The 26,052-nt window shown below is 36.0% G+C and overlaps 2 protein-coding genes across 2 annotated transcripts in view; both read right to left on the minus strand.

Annotated features, from left to right (window-relative positions):
- Positions 1 to 19,182: 19,182 nt before the first annotated feature.
- On the minus strand, positions 19,183 to 21,588 carry LOC124163670 (eclosion hormone-like). The gene is made up of 3 exons (XM_046540730.1): positions 21,511 to 21,588; positions 20,613 to 20,710; positions 19,183 to 19,727 (listed from the first exon to the last, which is right to left on the minus strand). The coding sequence occupies exons 2-3, from the start codon at positions 20,649 to 20,651 to the stop codon at positions 19,497 to 19,499; spliced, it is 270 nt and encodes an 89-aa protein (XP_046396686.1). The 5' UTR covers positions 20,652 to 20,710; positions 21,511 to 21,588; the 3' UTR covers positions 19,183 to 19,496.
- LOC124164452 overlaps positions 20,701 to 26,052 on the minus strand; it is a 43,040-nt gene continuing 37,688 nt past the window's right edge. The window contains exons 2-3 of the mRNA XM_046541777.1: positions 21,511 to 21,618; positions 20,701 to 20,710 (exon numbers count right to left, since the gene is read on the minus strand). Of these exons, the coding sequence (XP_046397733.1) occupies positions 20,701 to 20,710; positions 21,511 to 21,618 (118 nt within the window). The remainder of the gene's footprint in view (positions 20,711 to 21,510; positions 21,619 to 26,052) is intronic.

Consider the following 26,052-nt stretch of genomic DNA (forward strand, 5'->3'; position numbering starts at 1 on the left):
TATCGGATCCCACTGTTCGATGGAACAAACTTCAGAAATTGGAAATTTATGATGGAAACGCTATTGGGGGAGCTGGAATTACTATCTTTTGTGGAAGAATATTATGTTAACCGAGTAAAATTTGTGGATGGAGAGAAAGATTCGGAACGTACCGCAAAGGAAATAAAATTGCCTGAGTTGGAAAAACAAGATCGGAAATGTAAATCTCAACTTATACAATGTATTGCTGACAGCCATTTCAACTTGAAAATAATTTAATTTCACTGTGATAATGGTCGTGAGTACTTGTCAAACGAGTTGAAGAAATTTTTCGAAGAGCAAGGAATACAATTTGAGTTCACGATGAGATATTCCCCTCAACAAAATGGTCATTCGGAATGTATGAATAAAACTCTCATTGAAAAAGCTCGTTGTTTGATACTTCAATACTGTAATCGGTAGGAAGTTCTTTTTGATCCTGAAGTCCATAAAATCTACAATTTTTATTCCTCACTAGCAGGCCACCCGGAGTTGCTCGGGAAATAAATTACCAACAGAATTGGTAAACTTGGAATTCATAGTCGCATGGCAGGGTTTTAAGGCAAAGGAATAAAACAGGTATTATGATAGTATGGTACACATATGTAACGGCAAAAAATAGAAAAAAAAATGATTTGATGCTTTCCCGGCGAATAATGTGGGTGAACTCTTCTCAAGATTCCTACCAAGTTAAATAGGTTCAACAGCCCTGAGGATGAGCCCCGAGTCGGAGCTTGAAACGTTGAATGATATGGATAATTTAATCCGATGGGAATCCCGACAAGAGTTTACCCACAATGGAAAAAAATGATTTCCGTATTCCCCAGCACCTTGGTTTGCATCAAGAGAATTAATATTTAAGTGTAAGATCCCACGAGTTATGTTTTCCTTTGAGCGTGTCAAGAAGTGTGCCTACCCGGCACGTGACGTAACAATCGGTAATGCGAAAACGAGGCAAAGAACGCGTACTGCAAGTAGCACTACGTGCTTTGAGAGCATGAGATGCTCCCATGTACTAACTTTGGTTGCAATCCGTGCAGCTGTATGGAAATGCATTGCGGAGAGGCAAACAGACATTCTCTTTTATAAATACAGAGAATACTTTCATGCATAACATAAAAATAAACAAAGACTTGGAATTTGACACCCTTATTAGGCTTTCGTCTCGCTTTAGAATTGCCGACTCACTCGTTAACAAATAATCCCAAATTTTAATTTTTTAAATTTGGCCTGTCCTGCTCACATACTTTCCTCTTTTTTTAAAATTTAAACTAACTGTTTGAGTGTAAAAACAAAAATATGCAAAACAGATACAAAAAACATGTAAAGAAAATATAGCCCCCAAAAATGGAAATTAAGTATACCAAGAAAATAAAAAATAACAACACTTCGCAACACCCCTGTATCACTCCTCGTGCGTTGGCGGTGGTTCCTTTTTTAAATAAATGAGCGAAAATTCAATCTTACTGAGTACAGAGTAGCCTATTTCTTAATGATTTCACGAACTTAATTTTGCTTCTTATTTTGGTGAGTTGGAGCCAGTCCAACAAAAACAATCCGATTACAGTATTGAAGTATCAAACAACGAGCTTTTTCAATGAGAGTTTTATTCATACATTCCGAATGACCATTTTGTTGAGGGGAATATCTCATCGTGAACTTAAACTGTATCCCCTGCTCTTAAAAAATTTCTTCACCTCGTTGGACAAGTATTCACGACCATTATCACAGCGAAATCTAGTTATCCGGTGGTAGTGAGCAAAATGTTTTCTTACCACGAGATATTATTTTATATTTCATTTTTCATGCAAAAGCTTACCGGAAAAATCATGACAAGAGGAACATGCCTCGAGCAAAAATTATGAAACGCAATGAAGAAATCAAAAAAAGCAAAAATCGCTTAGTATCATATTCCCTTGGTTAGGAATAACTTTTCACAGGGAAGTGGGATGAAATTGTACCTTAGGCGGGAAAGAAGTTCTCCAATCAAAGAACAGGGAAATATTGAAAGTAGAATCATAAATAAGATAAATTCTATACCTTAAATATGGTTTTTATGATGAATATACTTATAATTAATAATTACTTTCCATCTAAGCCATTTGTAAGATAAAGCTTTACGCTCTTGCCCATAGGCGTGGATTTTTAATTGGAAAAATGGTCGACACGTTAAGGTGCTACGACAAAATATATAACCCATAAATGTGATATAAAATAATTTGAACTTCTGCCTTCCTTATATAGGCACAAATTCAGGCGTAACAAGCACCTCCATTCAAATAAATTGTGAGTTACACAATACAACTATTTCATGATGTGGTACATGCGCCACTTGCTATCGGTACATTTTCTCGTCAAAGTTGTTCAGTAAACTCAAGAAGAGCACTGTGATATTTTGTTGTTTTTTCTCAGTCTTCATGTTATTATATAGGCTATAGCATTAATTAGGATTTTCCCTCCGTCTCATTGTTATTGTAATTTCCAATGGATTGCATGAATAAACTAAATTTCTCGCTTATTTTAATGTCGCAAAAGCCCATAAATGATATTTTTTGCATGCCATGAAAGAGTACGGAGCCTCAGATAAACCGGGATAATCAAGAATTTAAAGGAATTTTAGATCTTTGTGTGCACATGCATTTGTGGTTTTAAAGTTTTCATTTACCAACGTATGCACTACGTGCACTGGCTTTATAATTATTGATGCCATTAATCAAATATATTCCTCGTAATTAGTGTGATGCGGGTTCCAACAAGATTTGCTAGAAGCGGGGGTATGACCACCCCCCAAGCAACGGGGGTTCTGAGGGTTAGTCACCGGTCGGTATTCGCTGACTCGTTTCACCGCCATGATATTAATAAATTTTCTTTAACTTTCAGCAGATGCGATTTTATGTGTCAAAACTAGGCAATGGTTTTGAATAATATTTTTTTTCTGAAGCTTTTGGGGGGTGGGGGGGATGTATCCCCTCAACCCCCAAAGTAACGCCACTTGTGCGGAGTTATAATAATGTAGTCTCATTGAATTGGAGTAATTTGAAGATTTTTGCTGGGTAATTTAATCACCGATTCAACTTTTAATTCATAAGGCGAAACTCTAGTTTTTTGGTCAGATTAAGGAAATATTGTTGGAACTATAAAGTTAAGCTCGCGCGGTGGCTCGTGGATGCCAAAGTGATTGATCGATTGATACTAGGTCCTAGTGACGGATAATATCAGGATAGTACCGCATTAATGGCGTATCGGAGTTGCATGAGTAGTCTCAGTTATGGTTTACCTCGCAAAGATAGTTCAAAAATTTTTAGAATAAGGCTAGTAGAAAAAAAATCGAGCTTGCGTCGGTATCTTTTAGGTAGCCCTTGAACGGTTGCTTTGCATCTGCTATTTCAATTTACTCAGGACACCTAAAGTAAAACCCTTGCCAATTTAATTTTATGATCGGTGTCTTCCTTGCGGCTCCCGCCACTTAATTCAAATATAAACTTTCTCTTCGAGTTTATTTGTAGATTATAATTCTGAAGTAACTATTCCAAGCGAACATGCGTTTCTAAAGCGATTAACCTATTCCTTAACGCGAATTTCGTTTTCGTGCTATAGGCCCTAGTATTAAACAGCATTCTTCTGTCGTAATTTTGTATGGAATCATTGGAGTAAACTTCCTACGCCACTGCATTTTAAGCATGCTTTTACATTTATTTAGTTACTATCCTCTCAAAAAAGTATTTATAAAGTTGGGGGGTCGGGTTGGTTTGGTGGCTAGAGTGTCGGCTTCCCACCCCGTGGGCTAGGGTTCAAATTTCGACCCTGGTAGAGAATTTTCAGACTGCCCGATCCCTGCTCGAATGTAGTGTGGAGAAAATTTCAAGCGCAACACTCCGTCCGTCGGATGGGACGTTAAGCCGAGGTCCCTTTGGCGCCTGTCGTTAAGAGCAGGCTAATTCCGACGCCGGGTTTCTCGCCACTCTTCCTTACCTACCCTTCCCTCATGGCGCAAATGAGCTCAGCTATCGGTCGCCTCCTCCAAATAACATACCATACCATTTATTAGGTTTACGATCATTTATTTCGTTGGAAATTCGAATCTTGACATCTATCCTGCCGGTTTGATTTCACCAGCACAGCTGGCCAGTTCTTCTATTACTTAACCACGTCACGAAGTATATTTATTTAAAGAAACAACCAGTCCACTTGGAGTACCTATATTCTGATGTTTTCCCGGCATCAATAAAGGCTATTCGGGCTTCTATGTTAGTGGTTCTATCGCAACAGCCGACGTTTCTGATCTGAATAAGATGATCTGAGGATGGCCCATTACTCTGGAACCGAAACGTTGGTCGTTACGAGAAAACTTGCCCGGCGGAAAACCCAAACAGCCTCTAACGATCCAATCCAATTTTCTTCGCAAAAATTGATATTTCCTATTTTTGTAGCCACTTATTTCTCATGCACAGAATGATACTTCCGTAATTTAGCCAGTTATTACATGATACTGTTAACAAAATAGAGAACAAATGGGAGTTTACAAAATATGGGAATTCCTGTTCTTATGATTTTCCTGAGGAACTATATTTGACTTTAACCAGCCTTATAAACACAGTTTCGTTGCATCCGGCAGAAACGCAAAAAGAATTAAAATAATTTATCGGCTAAAGCTTTGTAATCTACCCAAATTACCTTTCCCTTTACCTGTACATGCTTTTTTCTCTTCATACATAGCCAATAATTCTCTGTTGGAATATGAGAGAATTTAATTGTAGTTAAAAATATGATAAAGATTTAAGCGGTCGCTGTGGTGTATCCTTACAGTCACGCTTGCTGTAATAGTTCTCCTATGCTATTACTTCTGGTCCAAGACGAAATCTGTATTGATATGTTAGCATTGACAATGCTGAGATTTGCATTGTAATTATTAATTTATTTGTGGAATCAAACCCCATTAGAAAAATGCTCCGCAATATGATGACTTAAGGTTTCTGGTGGTATTCCTGACTACCAATTGGGAGATACGGATTCGAATCCCGATTAAGAAAGAAGGATTTATCTGAACGAATATAATCTTATTAGTTTGTTCCTAAGTTTTTTCCGAGAATTCTAGTGCGTGATATTCCAACTTGCTTACCACTGATACCTTCCGCATTATCCGTGCTCTTTCCGTACTGCAATGAGCTAAGTCCCCGATTTCGAAAAACTTCATGTCTAGCTTGCCGGCAGCACTTCTTGGTAAACTTTTTGCGTGATCATCAGCTGTCGCTGGAACTAAGTATTGCCATATTTCTTGAGGAAAACGATGCTTTGAAATCATATGCTTGGATACGTAGGTATACACCAAGGTCAGGGTGGGGTTGAAGCCGTTATAACGACTCACAGCTTCCGAAATTTCAAGGACACAATGCTGATGAATGAATTCGTAGGAAGAGATATGCGGAAATTTTCTCGGGTATTGAACCTTTGATTCCTGGAAATTTGTTTGCCTTTTCCTACGTGGATGCATTGAAAAAAATCATGAGTTGCAAATTGCAGTGGTTTTTCTGACCACCGTTTTCAGCTATCTACTAAGGTAGAGTCTATCGGAAGGAGGAAGGCACTTTTCCCACTCACGAAAACACACCAACATAGATTTAACGGTAATGTTTTAAAATTTTGGCAATGGAGTTCCGTCTTTCTTGGCAAAATATCATTTATTTCCTGAAGACATTCTCTCGGCGAATACCTGACTGCACTAAACTAAATATCTTTAAAGTGTATGAAAATTCAGGGAAAGGCAAATTAATTTAACAAAACTAGAGAGTAGACTGAAGGAACAAATTTCACTGGCTCACTCCGTCGTTTTAGTGTTTGACCTATGCGTCTTATTATGCAGGCAATTTGGTCAATAATCTTTTGATTGCCTAATAATACTCCTACGATTTGCATACAATTTATACGCATAATTAGTTTCAAAAGTAAGTAAAACTTCCATGGTATATGGGCAGTATGGGCTCGGTATGGGTAACAGAAAAAAAATGAAGGGGAGGGCGCAAAATATTTCTTGAGAACTTTTAACGGGATGAAAAATAAGTCGCATGCAAAGTTTGAGAAAATTTCATTGAAGCTGATTATACACATATGCTAGTTAATGCCATCTTCTGATATAAAAAAGTTACAATTGCGGTTCTGCTATGTTAGGCAATGCAGGAGGCCCTGCGAGAGGGGGGGGGGGCGCCCCCTGCGGCCCCCATATGTATTCGCGACTGCGTGGGGATACAAGTCTTAAATCTCGCAGATTTTGGCTCTGAGACGTCATTTTTCCCTTAAAGATGGCAATTTGGAAGACAGCTATTAGTGTCGTATGTTACGTCAGAAAGTATCTTCGTAAATGGCATGGCAGTTCAACAGGATAGGGGAAAAATTTCCGCAAGCATTTGCGACACCTATTATTATAGTTGTTGTTAAATCTAATATTTGTAGCTATAAAAATGTACAATTCTGTCATAACTTTCAAATTAACGCAATTTCGCTATTCCTTATGATAACTAAAAGTCTCCTTCTAATGATTTGTATGTTTTGGTGAAGTCTTATCTGAAAAACAAATGAAGGTGACATCCGTGTCCTCTCATGTGAACAGTGCTTTTTTTGTTTCGGAGTTTTGTAGCGAAATCGAATAATTTCGGCGGTTGCCAGCGTTTATAGCATCGTAATAGATCGTCAAAATTTGGAGTAGGTATCGCAAGAAATGCATGACTCTTGCGCAGTTAAGGACTGCCCTTCCAAGGGTTGTGGGTTTTTCTGTTTTCCTCGTACAGTAGCCAGGTAAATCACTTTCATTTTTTATTGTATCTGCTGTCATGTGTTGTGAAATACTTTTCTCATGAACGTCATTGTTTGATATTTAAATTTGGGTAACTTAATGCAACTCTTTAGAAGAAAAGTGACATGTTAGTTTATTTCATTTCAAATGATAATGACATATCTTTCTCGTGGAGTAAGTATGAGACTCTTAAAAATGATTAATCCAAATGAAGTTCATTTCCTTGAAGCGATTATTATTAAATTCCAGGGATTATGAAAAAGGAATGCATGATTTTTACTATGCTTAGCTAACTTCCATCCTTCGTTTGTCACATTAATTTTATGCTTGTATATGGTCTTGCAAATATCCATAGCCAGTGGTTTGAAGTTACTATGTATTAGAATTACTGTTTTCGGTATGAAATTGGTATGTGCATGCTGATATGGATAAAGTCGCATGAGAAGGTTTACCCAAAAGTAATTAAAATGCTATATTGAAGATATCATACATTATTCTTGGCAAACGAATTTGTAACAGTGAGTGAAAATAAGTAGAACTTATAAATAGAAGTGAGTTCTCGAAAATAAAGTTTCCTCTAGTATGCACTATTTGAAGCACTGTAAAAGTGATTGCTCAAGTGTATGGCAAAATTTTTCTGATTTAGTGGCGAAGTTGTATCATTTGATAATTTTGCAAGAAGAGGAAGTAGGTTAAAAGATTGAAGAAGGTAGTGAGAAGAAATTATAAGCAGAGCATTCAGGAGCTCAGCAGAAGGTTATGGAGGGTACGAAGGCAGCTTTTTCAGCTGATGCTTTTCCCCTCATAACATCAGTTGCGAATGAGGCTCAGAAGCAGCCCAAAGGAAGGCGGTAGTCTTTGGGTTCAAAATTTTGTTGCCTTGTAACTGCCGAAGTAGGGACTCGTGCCATACAGGCACTTACGGAGCCTATTTCCATTGCCCTCCAAAAATACCCTTCTTCCTCTTTTAAATTATATCCCTTTCAACACCAGAGTGAATGCTGAGGTTTTAAATCAACCAAGGGAAATTGTCATAAATTTCAAGGATGAGGACAATGTTTGCACCTTGATTTTTAATGAAATGTCCCTTAAATCCTGAAAAGGATCTGATTTATGGATTTATGATAGAGGTTCTCAGTGTCGTTCTGTAGTCTCCAATGCAAACTTATTGGTAATTGGTAGAAAACCTAATTTTATTTAAATCATTTTTAATTAATACCTTTATTTTTAACTTACATATCAAAATTGTGTTGTTAGTGAAGTTAACTTTATGCATTTTTGTGTTTTGGTGTCAAGTGAATCATTCTGTAATTGTAACCTGATACTGAAATACTCTTTTCCACAGTCTCAGAGAATTTTCTTCTAAGAAATTACTGAGCTGTATTTCAAGTTCTTTTAAAAGTTTTGAATTATCGCATTATCTATGCTGCCATTTTTGTCTTATAGAACTGATTTTGTGGATATTGTCTAAAAATTATGTTTGACAATGCAATACTCTCAATGGTGTCAGGCTCAACTTTGTGGAAGTTGAAGTTCACAAATGAAAAAACGACTTCGTTTTCTTCCACTAATTTATTTTGACGGTACGACTTTGTACTCGTAAATGACCGCTCAAGGTCGAAACATGTCGTACCGTCAAAATAAATTAATGGAAGAAAACGAAGTCGTTTTTTCATTTGTGAATGCAATACTCATTGGCAGTTATGACAAATTCAGTCATAGCTAATTTTTTTGAAAGTCATTAAGTCCTACCATTTCTCATAACTATCTTGTGCTTTTCGTAGGGAGGTGTAATTTTCCTTTAATTTCTGAAACATTGTAATTGATGTACTCTAATTTTGTTTCTTTCTATTCTTTCTTTATCCAGGAGTTCAAGAATCATTCTTCAGAACTTCACCATGAAAAAAAATTATAGCGCTGAACTGTTCGGCTAAGTTTTGTTATTCTCATAAATAATGTACTAGTTGACAATAAATATTATTTTTTTAATTTTTATATTTGATTTTAATTTATGTGCAATAACCTAAGATAACCAATAGCCTACTGGCCTGAGGCCTTGGTGGCTCTTTCCTCCAAATAAAAATACTATGAAACTACCCATTCGTTCCTGAGAATCAGTTATTTTGGGCCCTACAATTTTGCGGGAATTTTGAGCTGAAGAAAATAGACTTTAAATAATGGAATGGAAAGGGAGGTCGTGTTTTAGTGATTTGAATTTGGCGGCAAAAATTATCTACCGACGTAAGTGCCATCTAAATTTATAGTAGGCGAATCTCTTCCCTGTCACTGCGCTTATCCTCTTCTCTCTGAGTACCTCGCCAAACAATGGCAAATAAAGCATTGAAAAGTGAGTAGTCGTCCGCCAACTTAAGTGCCATGAACTTGGGGAAAATTATTACATACTTTTGGATAATTTAAAAAAATTATTTGGGGGTGGGAGGGGGAGAGGAAAACTATTGTTTGTTATAGAGATATTTCAATGGGGTTATTAAGGGTTCGAATTAGATTTCAGTGCTTGTTTTTCATCGGCAACGGTTGAGACGAAAGAAATACCTGTGGACTTCACGATATTCCATGGGGCCAATTTTAATGCTCCGTAATTGATGCTTACCTTTGATCTTTTAAGGAATGTGTGAAGGAGAAATTCCCAATTCATACCCTGTTATCTTGCCTTAAACAAACATTGCATTCTTTGCAGCAATAAAGTAATCAGTAATTACTCAGTCTAACTGGCACTAATTGAAACATTTGGTTAATAAGCGAGACCTTCGCTTTTTCATAACATTTCGTTTTCCTTCCGCGATACATCAGTGTCTTTTAAAGTTATTTTTGGAGTCTTCTCCCGGAAATAGTTGTAGCTTTACTCCGGGTCTTGCTAACCTTGAAAGAAGTGCCTGTACTTCCAAGGAGATTTCCGAATATTTCGTGACCCCCGTGCGCTCGATAGAAGGTTTTGAAAGAATGACACCCGTTTCCTTGTCAAGAGAAGGAATTTTATTGCACTCTCGACGCAATAAATATTTTTTAGTAGCAAGAGGAACGTAAAACAAACACTAGACCTTGGTGAGGCCTCAGAGTATTGAAATCCTCGTTAGGGAGGTATATTTTTAAATATATTGGCGAAAAGACAGCTGGATGGAGAAGGATAAGTCACTGCTATGATTTTTTAGCGAGATTATTTGCAGAGAAGTTGGAGAAATTGGTGGAAATATCGAGCAGCTCAGGAAAATATGCAATCCATGGAGATATACAATGAATTCCATGGAGATTGAAGGGATTAGTTCTATAAAAAGTAAAGTAAAATGTGTAATCCATGGAAATATACAATGAATTCCAAGGAGATTGAAGGGATTAGTTCCACTGAGGTTAATAATGAGGAAACTGGTAGGTATATGTTGCCAAAATCTCTAAACCTTATATATTACAACTTCCGGAATAAGAATAACACAAATATAGTAGATTCTGAAAATTTCATTAAGTATTGTTGGTACGCATACACTAAGCGTACAAATTGTTTATTAACTTCATGCTGCGAATAAATTTCACGTCCGTTAAAATCTTCGCGACATCGAATTTATTTGTGTGCTTATCCAAGTGTAGAATATGTATGGGATAAAATGTGCTACAAAATTTCAATGTAGTGATGCTATTTTGGATACTGAAGGTCGTTGTATTGAATTGAGAGGGAAATTAAATGTTAATTTCATGCATTTAAGTACATTGAGAGATGGTCAGATAAAGTTGCAGTTCATAGATAGCTTATATAGGATTTGATGTGAAAATCCTATTCGTTGAAGTAGTAGCATACAGGGTGATTTATTGGGGGCAGATAAAAGTAGTCTTTATACCGAGTCTTTGCATTTTTTTATTTATACGGTAATTTCGTCTAAGGGATAATTGTAAAAAATAAGTGTAAAAAGTGAACTCATTACACGAATACTTTGTATGCGTAAAATGTCTTACTCACTTTGAAAACGTGACTAAATGAGATTAGGCTACATCTAGAACATCTGTCGGACCTTGAAATATAGTGCGGCTCTAATATTATGTTCTCCGTGTCTCTCTTAAAGATATCTATTCTCAATTAATCAAGCAATCTAAGTCTAGCGTGCAGCCTCCGAGTCTCCGACGGCTCCCAGCCTAATTCGCTTAAAATCTGGGTAACGCTGTTTGTACGCCCATAGCAGTTTTTGACGAACCGCGAAACCTTCCGTTGTACTTTATTCAGTTCACGGATTAAGTCTTTCTGCACCGGATCCCATACGCTCGCTGCATATTCAATGTGCGGTCGGACGAGTGCGAAATAGCACTTTTATTTTTACTTTCGCATTCGATAATCTTCCCACAATGCGCTTGACGAATCCTAATTTCTTCAGGGCTATGCCGCAAATATTCCTTACATGTGTTCCCCACGAGAGATTCGAAGTTATCGTAACTTCCAGGTACTTCACTTCGTTTGCTGCCTTTATTTTAATAACATACACAGTATAAACATCGTTATCGTTGGACAAGTCCTGCAAAAAATTTGGACGATATCGACAAAAGCAATTGAAGATGTAATGTCAATCAGTTAGAAAATTAATTATGACGACATCTGACCTACTTATGATGGTATCTATTCCATTGGAAATGAGCGCATTAGTACTTATGAAAATATAAAGACGAATAGCCGAGCGTAAAAGATATTCACGCTAACCCTAGGAATATGAATATTAATAAAAGAGCAACCACAAAAAACCACATCTATAAAGCAAAAAAAACCGCGTTCAATAATCATTAAAGGAAATAGAAATACCATTCCAAATGCCGCTGCTTTTAGAATATGTCAATTGGAATGTGTAAGCAGTTACGAAAAGGTAGCAGAAGTATGAAAAATTCATTTTCTCTGCAATATAATGAATACATCAACCAAATACATACGAAATTTTCCCTCATTCTCAATAAATCGATGAAAAGTTATCGATTCCGACCCGATCACCTAAATACAAGCGTCCATATTTGTATCGCAATAGGTCCCCCTGGTACCTTACCTCACTTCATCCAACCGGCATCTAAGGTCTTCACCGATCACCGTACTACAGAAAATGATACCATAGAAAGCGTAGTAATTCGTAAAAATTCACAATCAATTCTCACAAATTTACAATGAAGCTGCATCAGCTTTTCCACGTTTAAATTACATCAGCAATATATCATGCCTAATTCTTTTTCACCGTTAGAGAAGATTTTTTGACTGAAGAATTGTAACAGATGATTTTGATTCAAACAAATTCAAAAAAATTGATAATAGATTACCTATGAATTACTAACCTAATTAATAGTTCAACAAAGGGGGTAAGTTCTAAATACTCAAGCAGACCGGGCAACGTTACGTCCGATGAAAGGCTTCCGTGATGCCAGCATTGCCAGAGAACGTCACGTATGAATTAAAATTTGTTGCGCGTGACAGAAACCACTAAATAATATTATAAATTAAAAATTTAAAGACAAAGTTTTTCTGGCCAACTAAAAAGAAGAAAATAAATTTCTCTCTCTCCATATCCGAGTCTCGATATGAATTGTTACTCACATGGTGACATACTTTATGGCAATCATTACGACCAAAACGAAAAACGTTGGACGCATGTAAGGTTATATTTAGTGTTTGCAATAAATACGATTTGGATTAATATCATTTAGGGCCGGTTTTATAATGTCTGGTTAAACCTCACGTTAAGTTGACGTGGAGATTACGGTAACGTGGAGTTTAACGAGAGGTTGTGTTTTATAAAGCAAATCCTACCGCCGGTTGGCTGATGGGAACTTTAACGAGAGGAAAGCGCAGCTACTGTAATTCTCATACCAACAATTGATCGCGAAAAGTGAAACAGACGAAAGTCAAAATTGAAAAAAAATCGAGTTGGAGAGTGGTGAAAGAATTGTTTACGTTTGTTTTGAAGTGATGGTTAGCTTTGAAAACGAAGATGACGCCAATATTTTCGGTTTTAATCGTTGACGATCTTATGGTCAATCATCAGTGTGTCGTTAAAATAAAAATACTCGCCTCGATTTGTGAATATTTGGCAAGTACAAGTGTTAATTGTATAATGAATTACTATTTGTTAATGGATTGAATCAAGGTGGAGTCCCTTTGCAAGAAATAGTGGTAAATTAACCTTGTTTGTGCTTATTAAACGAGAACGAAGATTCTCATTTGTATCGTTAAACCAATCGAAATGGTTTTCTATTGAGTAGGCCACCAGAGCGATTTTACGAACATTTTGAGGCTACAATGTAATCATAATGACGATAAATTTTAATCATACTTTTGCAGTAAGATATATCTTCTAAGCGTTAGTATGGCCCCTACGCTAATTTATCATAATCTCTGCGTTCCCTACGGAATTAGGGACAACTTGTTAGTTGTGAATAATCAAAGCCTTTCCCGTTTTCAAAGTACTCACCATGGCTATAATTTAAATAACAGACTTTATAACCAACCACCGTCTTATAGAAAAATTCATCAGTGTTCATCAAAACGATAACGAGGCTCCTGTCACAATGATGTCATTGTTATGATCAATTCATGGTAATTCCTTTGATGATTTTTGTGTTTTTATAGAGCATTTTCAGTTTTATTAAAATTTTCACAATGAGGAGGTATATTCAGCCATGTGCCACTCGTGTTACAGACACGAAAAGAATTGAGCCATATAATTGTCAGCTAGCAGCAGATATTTCATAACTTTAAATTATCTCATCTTTTTTATGATTATATATATACATATACTGTTAAGAAGCAATATGTTTCATGAAATCCATAATCTCTGGCAAATAAATTTTCAATAAGGGACAGAACTAAGTTTAAATTTCTTCATTAGAGATACCAAAATCTATTGCATGACACCAAGTAGCCCTTACCATTGAAGTATAAAGTGAAACATATTTTGATACTGGCTGTCAATAGTGTAGTTGATATTGTAATAGGGATGACTGTGAGTCTTTATGGTAATGCCATTGAGAATGTATTCATTGCCATTTTAAATTGAATTGATGTTCAGAAATCACTGATTATGAACATAGCTTCACAGTCAAAAATTATAATTAGAGAAGAATGAATAAAGTTTGAATAACTTATGCATAACCCTACCACAGTTACTTCAAGGGCTCCTGCTATCCAATTATTAAATAAATGTACAGTTTGCAGCAAACCTTTCATACTTTACAAGTAGGCTGCATGTTGTTATAAAAATATGCATCTGTAACAAATATTGCAACTCTTTTTGGCTCATAGCTTGGGATGGGGGATCTATTCTTTATGTTAATACTATTTTTGCAAACCTTGTGTAAGAATAAGTTTTAAGTGCTAACATAACTAACTTCATATCTAATCAACAGCAAAGGCTTGTATTGGATTTAAGATATAAGGAAAAGAGATGGGGTGCAAAGATATTAAAGTTGCTGGGTTCAATTTATAAAAAATCTGTCAAAAAACATATCTAATCAGAATGAAATCATTAAATTTCAACTCTCAGTGGTGTTTATGAATACTATACTATACATGTGATAGATATTTTCTTTTATTCTCAGCCCACAAAATATGAAGCTTTCATTGAACATGTTTTAAATATTTAGCAGAGTACTAAATTATACAAAGACAGTACATAGTGGATCCAGGATAGGGACAAGGGGGTTGGGCTAGGTGAGGTTAAAATTCCAGCTGTAGTGGAGGTTGGAAATAAACCACCATTCTATCTAGTGTAAAGTGGATGATACCCAAGGGGAGCAAATTGGAAACCCTCCTTAGCCCCCCCCCCCCATGCATCCGTCACTGTACAAATATACTGTTATTTATATAGCATTTAAAGAATTTATTTGTATCAAATGCAAAGCATAAGGATTCCATCATGATGACTCCTTCATTGCAACTGTCTTTTTGGGATATGGGTTTTCAATGGAATTATGTTGTTACATGGCGCCACAGTAAGTTATTAAGTTATTTTTTTACTACCTACTTCTGGGGGATATCCTTTTGAATGCTGTACCAAGTAATCTCTAAATCACCACACTGACATCACTCACTTATAATTAACGTATGTGCTTCCATTATCATAAATGCAATAATACCACTTCCCCACAGAATTTTATCATACCATGTTATATTTATGAAGTGATTATAGAAGCAATTTCCCTTGCATCCACTCCACTTTCATAAATCTATTAAGAAATTTGCCTTTGTGACATGAACATTCTCATAGACTGTTTCTCATTACATACGTTGCAGCTATGCATGTTAAAATATATCTCTAGTGATGCAGATTGGAGCGAGATAGATGAGACAGAGATAATCCTTGGAATAAATAAAAAGAGGAGAATTAAAGGGAAAATCATAATACCAAAGTGCAAATAGAAGTCTGGTTAAGATACATGGAGTAAGGTTTGCCATGGAACTGGTATTTTTGACCCAGAAGGAGGATAAGAATAGAGGTATACAGGAATGTATAGATAATATTGACAGAGGAAAAGGAAGTAGGAATTGCTAGACCTGTTAAGTGAGGTGAGGGAATTTTTGCAGGAGATGAATTAGATATAAATGATGTAGATGAAGTGTATATCAAGCTTGAAATGCTGACAACAGTGATTAAGGTAAGGATTTTGAGTAACAAGCAAGGGCAGGGAGACAATGGTTCTGGAATAAATGGAATAACCATGTATGTTACAAAGAACTACGTCAACCTTAATGAGTAGATCACTTCTAACAGTAAGTATTGGAATGAGATATCTAGTCATGCATGATTATAAGTGTTGATGATATTATACCTAATTGATTTTTTGAACGTATGTACTCATTAGTGACAGTTCAATGGATGGAGCACGAAAAAATTAATAAAAGCTACGCATGGGATTGAACTCCCAAGAAACTAATGAGTGTACCAGATATGTGATGTAAATTGGCTGTTATAGGAATATGTCCTCACTTATCCTTTGAAGACTTATTAAACATATTAGTTAGTTAAACGTCGACAATTAGTAATAAGGGTTAATATTTTATGAAGAAACCATACCAAGGATCCCACTTAAGGCTTTGAAAGAGTTATTAGTAAAATTAGACATTGCAATATTTCCACTGATTTTATTATAATAAAACTCAGTGGAAATACTGCAATGTCTAATTTTACTAATATGAAGAACTTCCAACTAGTCCAACATCATACAAGATACTTTGAAAGAGCTTATCGATGAAAAAATTTCAGTGGTCACTGATAAGCATGGAAAATAACGAATGGAATGGTGGTGAACGCAGTCATTTCCTGTAAATTCAACCTCATGAGCAAATACATATGTACACAGACAACAGCTTTCCCCAATAGCAAGCAAGAGTAGCCCAGCTGGCTCAATGTTGTAAGAAATACAACTGACTCTGATTGTTTCAAACATTCCCTTAGCAGACAATGCTTGAGAACCTCAATAAATATATTCCCTTAGCAGGCAATGCTTAAGAACCTTAAAATAATATTTCTTTGATTAATCTGGCTTTGATGTTCCATGAGTCTTCAGGTGCAAGGGTCCAAATTCTCTCCTTGAATTAAGACTCAAATGTGTGGAATAAAACCAAACATTTTCAGGATAAGGTATCGAATTGTTAACTTTCACTATATTAAAATATTCAAACCTGAAATAAGATAAGTATTGGTAACCAAATTGGCACTCTTATATTTTAACATGAGGTTCTAGATGGGCACCACTGATTCTATGGCTCTGAAACAACTTTTGATGGTAGATGCACCACTGATTCTATAGCTCTGAAGCTACTTTTGATGGTAGATAATTTGCTAGGAGGTTTTAATAGTACATAACCTGTGTTTGGCTACGAACAGCACTTAGGCAATAAAGTCGCAATTTTTTCCGTTGAAGGCTACACATTAGAACACTCAGAGACGAGAAGACTTCTCTTGCTTACGGTGCCTTTCCAAATCTTTTTCTATCAAAATAATGAGAGGTCATTACTTAGTCACAAAAAGTACAATAATTAGTAAACTTCCACACTCTAAAGGCTCATTTGCCTAACAAATTCATTAATATGTCATACCATCTTATGAGCAAATCAGTCATTCTTACTTTTTTACCCAAACGAGCTGTATTGGTTGCATCAATGTGCCTTTCTCAGCTTCCAAAGAAAACTCAAACAGTATCTTGTATACATTACGTACGAAACGTGCAAAATCCTTTCTTTTTCACGCAATCTTTCACTTGCCTCACTTATTCCTACATATTTATCTCCAAGAAATACCAAGCCGTACACCAGATATTGTTAATGGACTTACCTACAATTTTTGTTGTAGTACTTTGACAAACATATATTTTGGAAAAGGAAATACGAAAATACTTTCACCTCATAACATATATCCTCACAATTTATTATAAATTCTATAGTGACATCAAATGCTAGTAAATCAGAATGCAATCAGTAAGTACGATCTTTTTCTCTCTTTCGATTGCCAAATACGAAACTTGGCTGTTCTTCTAATTCAAACTGTCTTTGTAAACACCGACACATTTTAAATTCGTTGATGAAGTCAGCAAAACCAGGTAATAACAGATTTCTATACCTACACTCCTGTTACACCTCCTTCTTTTTCTCCGATATGTAATTCTAATATTTTTCATCAACTCACTTGGCTGGCACAAATCATAACAAACTCCTACACCGGCATAAATATTGCATAACTTCAACATTTTCAGGGGTTTGGCACACGATCTCCGACTGCAGTCCATAGAATAGACAATATTATTTATTGGATGGTGATTATTATCAAACTTGAGATGTTTGTAAGGATTTCGTAGCCTATACCGTAGAATACGTCGAATAGCATGAAAACAGTGGTCCGTTCCGGATATATCACCGGTCTTATGGAAATATTTCACTTATTAAATTGCTAGTATGGTGCTAAAAATATTGGAAATTGATTGCTGATATCGTAGATACGGATAAAAACGGAGGATGCTGCGCTTGGTCGATTATTTCTTCCGTATATTATCGTAGGGTACTTCAGCATTTCAAAACATCCGCCATTTTCAACAATTTAAACTTCACGTTAACCTTTTACCCAAGGGAAATCCATGGTTTAGCTTGACTACCACTTTAACGCTCAGATTTGACTTAACCATCGATTATAAAACAGAATTTTGGGACTTAACCGACGCTTAGCTTAAACTCCAGTTTAACCAGACATTATAAAACCGGCCCTTAGAGTTGGGTTTTCCATCGTTATGTAAATTGTTAGTATCTGCTGATTATTGATACTATTCACTATTATTAAATAGAGTATACTAAATAGAATCCGTTATATTTTTTGACTGTACACTACATCGCAAAACCTACTTGGGACTTTGGACGATGTGATGGTTCGCAAACTGCTGTTTGATTAGTTAATGCGAACTTCGGTTCTAAAGGCATTTCAGCGCGAGGCCTTGGGCTGAAATGCTTGGTGGCCCTTGGCTTACTAATGGAGGGATTCTCACGTCTTTAATCCATTCACATTTGCAGTGGCGAATATATGCAGTCATTGGAAAGAGGGCGCAAGAAAAAGGGAATATATTAAGTAATTTTTATAGGGTGTTCTCATGGTGTTTAATATTTTAAATAAATGACTTTTCCCACCAGTATGACTTATTATCACTGCATGCCTTAGCCATGCCCCCTCGCCATAATCATTAAGATTAATCATATTACGGTACCAAGTTATATATTTATTTTCTTCATTTCTTAATGGACTCATTTTAGGGGGAAAAGGAGTCCTATCACTCCCTTCTTATGTGTATATGAAGTGTGGCTGGTTTACACATTGGGAGAAAAGGTAGTGTACCACTGTAAATCATGATTGATTCAGAATCATAATTTGGAATATATTTTCTCCTCTATGTTTTAACTTTGGAAGTACTATTGAATTTAAGTGTCGTTATTTCATGCAGGTAAGGATTTTCACCAAGCAGGCTTCAGTAAAATATGAGGTCAATCCACTTATCCTCATGCCAAAAAGGAAGTGTGTAAAATTTGTTTTGTTTAAATTTTGGGCGGTCTCTCTTATTTTGATATAGTATTATGCATGGACGTTTTCTCGCCATGCTCCGGAGTTATTGTAACAGAGAAAATTTTGTATAGGAAATAACCTTCATAAAAATAAGACAAAATAAACTGATTTTGTCCGTCATCTCCAAATATCTGAATGACGTTAGCTCGTAGTCTTCCGTGGCGCTCTGGATTGCTGGATATCTCCGGGTTTTCGTCGCGTTGGTTGTCGTGAAGAGGCAATTGTATGATGCCTCTTCTTCTTGTTCGATATTCAGAGCCAATAATCTCTTTAAATAAGGAAAAAAATAATTGGAGTACTCAAAAATAAGTTGCCGAGAAAAAATTTAATCACTCAAAATTTCAATAATTTTACAATACGATACAGGAATCTGTCATGTCATGAGCCATCAAGAAACAGTTGAAGATATCATGAAAGGAAGTGGTTACATTTTCTGGAAAATATTTTTGATTTTGGCTACATTTCGTCAAATTGGGTAGAGGTGAAAGGAACTTCGTGGACACTGTCGGAGTAGAAGAATGGGCGGTGACCTCGCTCTATCACCGCAGAAAAGCCTTTGCTTGCTTGCTCCTTGGAATTGAAAAAGGCGGGAAAAGCCTTCCTTGGAATTGGCGGGAAACCTAGACAAGGTTGTTGAGGAAGGGAGCAATGGAGGCCATGTCGGTGCACTCGGGAACCAGCTCGCCCTTGAACTTGAGGCAGGCCTCGGCGCACAGCTTTCCCTCGAAGTACTCGCCGTACATCTTCTTGCATTGGGCGCAGTTCCTCACGCAGACGGCCAGGACGTCCGAAGCCTCAGCTTCGTGCTGCGAGCCGGCGAGGAGGAGCACGGTGGCCAGGACAAAGAACAGCTGTTTTGGAACAAAGAAGAACTCGTAATTAGGAACTGTCAGAGCGTCAATCGCCAGTTTGTTGGTGGGGTGTTAAGAAAACCCGAGACAAGGCTCAGGGGCAGGGCGGCACAAGCCCCGGAGGCAGATTTCAGGGGGCGGCAAAATATGATAGGTTCATTTGAAAAAAAGTTATTTAATATGTCCAATTAAATTATTCAACAATAATTATTAAGTTATACATGATTTTCTAATTCATTTTTATAGCATTAATTATTAATTTATAAATTACTAAACGATGATATTAATAAAACTTCTTAAATAGAAAACATACGGTGTGTAATTTCAACTACCGCATCTAAAGAAAATTGCAAACGGATATATTCGATTTTAGGGGTGCGGGAGGGCTAGGGAGGGAGCAAGGGTTAATCAGCAAGGGTCGGCAGCAAACTGGTCTTTGCCCCACTGACAAGACTCCTAGTTCCGGCCCTGTTATTGACTATGCCCAATTTGCCATTGAAGGTGGATTGGCAAGGGTAGGTTAGTATACGGGAAAATTAAAATTAAATAGTTTCCCGAGTAACTTGGCTCATTCATTATCATCTATCAGTATAGTACGAAATACTTAATCCATTAAATTACTATTACACCAAATGGTTTCTCTTTCATCAACGATAGTCAGAGAAATATTTGACGAATATAAATTTCTCACTTTCATTTTAAAAATCACGGTTTTTATGGCCTTGTTACTCTAGAGACACTTGGTTTTGACTAAAAATGCAATGGAAACAATATTATGTTGCAAATAAGCTAGAAATAACATTTGTAGATAAATTTTATCTTTTTTAGATGAGTCATGCGGATCTGAATAGATTTGAACCCAACTCTAGGTTGATGATGACTTACCTTGATCATTTTTGATGAGAAAAGAGCCTGGGAATGCATTTTAGCGGTGATAGTGATGGTATTGGTAGGATGCAGATCTGACTGTTCTTTAGGAGGGCCTGCGGAATGAATAGAAACGTTATTACTACAAAGATAAAATTTCAAGCAGTCCGCTGATGATGGATTGCAGCTTAGTACCGCTCGCATTGGAATGGCAATTGAATTGTAAAGGTAATTTGGATTTCAGGCCAACAATTGGCATTTTATAGGACTCTCAGATATGATTGTGCTCTTAATGGAAGCTAACGGAATGATCACCCAAAATTTGTAAGTAATTTTTGTGAAGATGAGGAGTAATGACTACTATTTTTTACTCCTTCGTCGAATGGAGCGAGAATTAGTTCTAACAGCTATTTTACTTACCACATAGCGGTGTTAACGACGGTAAAATATCATCTCCTAATATCTTTAATTATAAAGTGAGTAACAATTCAATGTAAGCCTCAAGTAGGAGCGTATTGGTATCGCCTATGAGGGCATATGATTTATAAATGGTTTTTATTGGGGTCTACTATTTATTATACTTTGCTTATCTCGTTTTTTATATAGATTTTATGTGGTTATTAAAGATCACCTATCGCCTGACTTCATGAAGAACATTCTTAATACCCTGTACAACTACAAATGCTCAATGGAAAGCAATTTTAAACTTACGAACCTCGGAATTGAATGATAGGAATGCAGTACAACTTTTGTCTGAGATTTTTCGCTGCTTCTCTCAAGAATATGAAGCCGATTTGACTTTAAAAGCTCTAGACCCTGGTCAGATATGAAACAAGGAAAAGAGAAAACCTTGCGATTGGCGATAGGAGAATTACCAATACGAGAAGAGAAATACAGGAGCAGATGCTTCACTCACCTAAAGGATCTTTCTTCTGCTGGGCTGTGGACCTGAGTGATTGGACATTCTACTGGACCCAGTATATATACATCACCGTATCCCAGTGATTTTGCCCCTGGTCCATCACTGGAAATGGAAGATAGTGAATTAGGTTAGTTTGTCAGTGTTGTTTCGGCACTCAAATGGACTCCGCAGATCTAATTACCCTAGTGACGGAAGCTTTTCCTACGATACAGCGGGGAGTCTGTCGTCCAATCTGATCCATTTCCGATATCCGGCGGCCTTTTATCCATAGCCATCTGAATTAGACACACTTCCACTTAAGGTAAGTAATGTAATTTAGACCTTTTTTAATGGCGTAGGTATTTTACGTAGTATGATAATTTACGGAATATATTTACCAGCTTATTATCATCGAAAATGGGAAAAAATGAAGGTAGCATTACAGGCAGACCATATTGTATTCACTACTGTATATCTTCAAATATATTTTCCTTCTGCTATTTCATAATATTTCCTCTATGGCATTTTGTTTTGGATTCAGTTCAGTAGCACCTATCCACAATTATGTTTTATGTACTCCTCTTCGTTGGATATTAGATTTTTCCGCGGTACCGTTCTATGATATGGTACCAGAGGATCTATTTTGTTTCCTATTTGCTGTTTTTCTGATTAACCCTTTTCCTAATGTCGGGATCCAACATGCTATTTCAGGTCTAAAATTTCAACTTGGCTGCCACACATTAAGAAATCATATTTTATAAAAAGTCAATCCGTTTGGCAGTTGATATCGAATCCTATCATAGTTTTTATTGACCACATCTAACAGGCTCTAAAATTTCTTTTACTTACCTAAAAATTGTGGTCGAATTACTTCATTAGCTGTCTTGAGATCTTGCTTAGGTATTTATTCCTCGAGTTGAAAATATAAGAGTATAATGAAATATATTTGCACCAATCTAAACTTTCTGTGTTTATGTGTTTCTCTTCGGCCGATGTAAAGGTGAAACAATTTGCTCTGAGTTCTTGCAGTACATTTCATGGTAATAAGGAGGAAAAAATCTGTAAATTGTACTTATCCCCATAAATTATAACTAAGCGGACCACTGCTTTTTACCAGGCCTAGGAAATCATGAAATTTTTATTACTGAAATTATGAACTCGTATCTTTGTCTGTGTGAATAAATTAGTGTGAGAAAAATTCCATTTTTATTTTTATTTCAGTTTCAAGGAGAAAGAATTATATTTTACATCAGCTTAGGTGCTACCTTTGAGAACTGGTGCACAGATATTTCAGATAATTATGAAATAATAATAATTTATTACTCTTACATTTTGTTGTTACATCTTTATACAAAAAAAAACAAGAGAAGAAGCTTTAGGTGGTCTCCAAGGTCTTAGGACCAGAATTGAGCCACCATCAAATACAAAATGTATGCTAATAAACATAAAATGCAGTAATTATACATGAGTGTTTTCGATAAATAACATCAAAATAAATTTTCAACTATTTCTTGAGAGAAGAGCCAGTCTTTAGCAAGTCTTAGCATTACATTTGAGGTTTTATTTTTTTTAATTCTAGCGGGCAGTAAATTATATATCTTTGGCCCCATATAAAGAAAACATCGTTTATATAAAGTTAACTTGGGTCTGTTTGCTACTATACATGACTCAGTCCTTAAATTATATTTATATTTGTCACATCCACTCGGGATATTTCCACCTCTGGCAAAAAACAATTTAAGTACTTTGAAATTTGTGGTATTCAGTTCAATCGCTGCGAATCCCCCTTATCAGGAGCCAGATGTTGTGCATTTATACTTCTTCAGCCCACTGAGAGACGGAAATATTTGTTTGGAATAGTTACATGGTGTTAAAATCTTTCTCAGGCGCTGACTACGAGTAATTGAATGAATGCAATGAAGAGATATTAGAATTTTTGTTCCATAATACCCATTAACAGATGCTATATGTAGTCTATTTCAATGTTTGAAACTATCCCCTCCTCTTTGCATAATTTGGTATGCCTATTATTTGGATCCGAATTAACTTTCTTGGTTTCCGAATTCAGATCAATCCTTTAAAAACCTAGCAAAAATTTTTCATTTTGTTCGTGACTTTTTTGAAGTACCTGAAAATATCAAATATTATGTTGTTAGTATTCCCCCTTTTTTATTATTACAGGACTGAGTCTTTTGAGATTATTAACATACGCATCCTGGCCGTAATGTATGCACATTGATAAATGGAAACTCCTCCTAAGAGGTGAACTTTTAGTAATATGAACGAAAATTTGGTAATTGATCACATGAAATTGATCATGCATGGGATATTTCTTTATCGTACCTGCTCCCGTTGATGGTTTGCAGTTAATGTCCACGTATAAAATTCATCTTATTTTTCTAGGATCCTGAAAATGTAAACAAAATGTAAGTATGATAGTTATCCTATATAGAAATACGTTTTCGGCCGGTTTCATAAGATGTATTTAGAATTTTGCAGAGTTTGAAAATCGTAGTGGCCGAATTATCCTGATTAGTTTAAATCGCCGATATTTTTGAAATAATAAAAAATAAATCTACCGTCAATTAACTGTCGCTGTGTTTGCGACATTTGGCACGAAAGCCAATGCTTACCTGAAAATATTAAACCGGCCCCAACAGTCACGTGAATCGTATTCTTTTCAGTGCTCGATTGTGTTATGCGTCATTAAGAAATATACCTTCATTTTTGTAACTCATATATGAAGCAAGAGGTCCTGACTGACTGACTGATTTATAAAAATGTATATAAGATTCATGAATTTCCATGTGCCCACTTCGAGTCCTTTTCAGTTGATGCTTACGCGTAAGAGGATAAAGATTAGAATACTATGTATGAGTTGCAGGAGGCAGGATATTTTCTATAATGATAATTACCAGCAAGGAAATACGTTTGCTATGTAGTGTAGGCATAACGTAGGTGGTGGGAGAATTCTCTTATATCTAGACCTTTGGTAAACCACTACTTTTGACGACTGTAAAGCTATTTTTCTTACTAAAAATTGGATTTCAACGGGTAACTGTGGCTTATAAGAGAATTTTTGGCAAGGGGTCCTCTCTTACTAATTTCAAATACATACCTATCTACCTGTTTAGCCTTTATTGAGAATTAAAATTTACTGAAATTTGCTTATTTATCTTCTCCACCCCGAAAAAATCGCAATTAATTCCTTTACAGCGGGGGACTTTAACAAACAACAATGTAGTATGATCATTTTGTTCTTATTAAGATTTGTTTATGGATACGTGCATGAGGTGTATAATTGAAGTCTTAACAATAGAAGAAGACCGCAGTGGTAAAGTTTGATACTTAAATAGTCAATGATACAGTTAACAGTGTAATGACGTGTTGACAAAGGAATTTTAATGGAGTAAATGTCAATAGAACACTGAAGGAAGCGCACCAAATGTGGCTGTTCAATGAGCAGTGTTCATTTTTGCATCGGTCTTAGTTTATTTTATTTTTATTTTTTTTTAAATTCTCAAACCACCGGATACAGCTCTTAATGGCCATTTTTCACCGGGGTGTTCAACAAATGTAACAAGTAAACGTACACAAACGACCATGCCCTGGACCGGGGAAACCTACCCAGGCGGGACTCGAACCCGCGACCTCTTGATTGGCAGGCGAGAACGTTACCCCGGCGCCACCGAGGCCGGCAAGTTGAATAGAGATGTACAGAGCGACCGGATAAATGGAAGCAAGTGCTGTATGAACATTTTAAATGCATCGTTCAGGTGTGTGTGACATGTGAAATGAAAGGAAAGAGGACGGGTTTGACCGGGAATAGGAAAGCTTTGCAGCAAATTTGAAATTTTAGCCATGGAAAACAATGATGCAGTGATAAGTAGTGCATGGAACTAGTGTGGTGTATAAAACTCAATTTTGCCAAAAAAGTCGCCTTAGAAATCGAATTTAAAAAAATGTCTTGCAAAACTCTCTCAAAAGTCTTAAAATATTTTCATGGTAGAGTTGGTGACTCAAATTTAATTTATGTAAAAAAGAGCCTTGAGACTTCGGTATTTGTGGTTGAACTGGGTGAAAGAAAAACCCGTAATTCACTATTTTTTAAATTCTAATTTTGGTGAAATATCTAAAAAGGATAACTTCTGAAAGAGGTAACCTCTAATGCAAAGTTTTGCTTCTATAAATCGCAGTATAAACTATATATTAACTATAACTATATATATATATATAACTATATATTGTATTGGTTATCACATATTGTATTGGTTATCACGGAATCATCATTGCAAATAATCGACAGACTTAAGTACGTTTGTATGGAACTAGTGGCCTGTAAAGTTACATTTCTTTTTTCAACATGCATAACTTTATTAAAAATATTTGACAAGCTACTACTACTTCTACTAGATTAAAAAATAGTATTTATTTTGTGATTCGCCACTTGATAACCTTATAGTAATTGTCCGTTATTTTTAACACTCTCTCTAGGGGTATCCTTTTTTATCAATGAAACAGACTTTTCTGTTGTAAATACTCACCATAATAACTGTA

The sequence above is a fragment of the Ischnura elegans genome, chromosome 8 (genome assembly GCF_921293095.1).
Source record: "Ischnura elegans chromosome 8, ioIscEleg1.1, whole genome shotgun sequence".
Classification (NCBI taxonomy): Eukaryota; Metazoa; Arthropoda; class Insecta; order Odonata; family Coenagrionidae; genus Ischnura; species Ischnura elegans.

What these genes read in the sequence shown, in the direction of transcription:
- LOC124163670 (XM_046540730.1), bottom strand. Translation starts at nt 20,651, where the DNA reads ATGCATTCCCAGGCTCTTTTCTCATCAAAAATGATCAAG. An exon ending in TCTCATCAAAAATGATCAAG is followed by an intron (nt 19,728 to 20,612) that starts GTAAGTCATCAT and finishes GTTCCAAAACAG; the next exon opens with CTGTTCTTTGTCCTGGCCAC.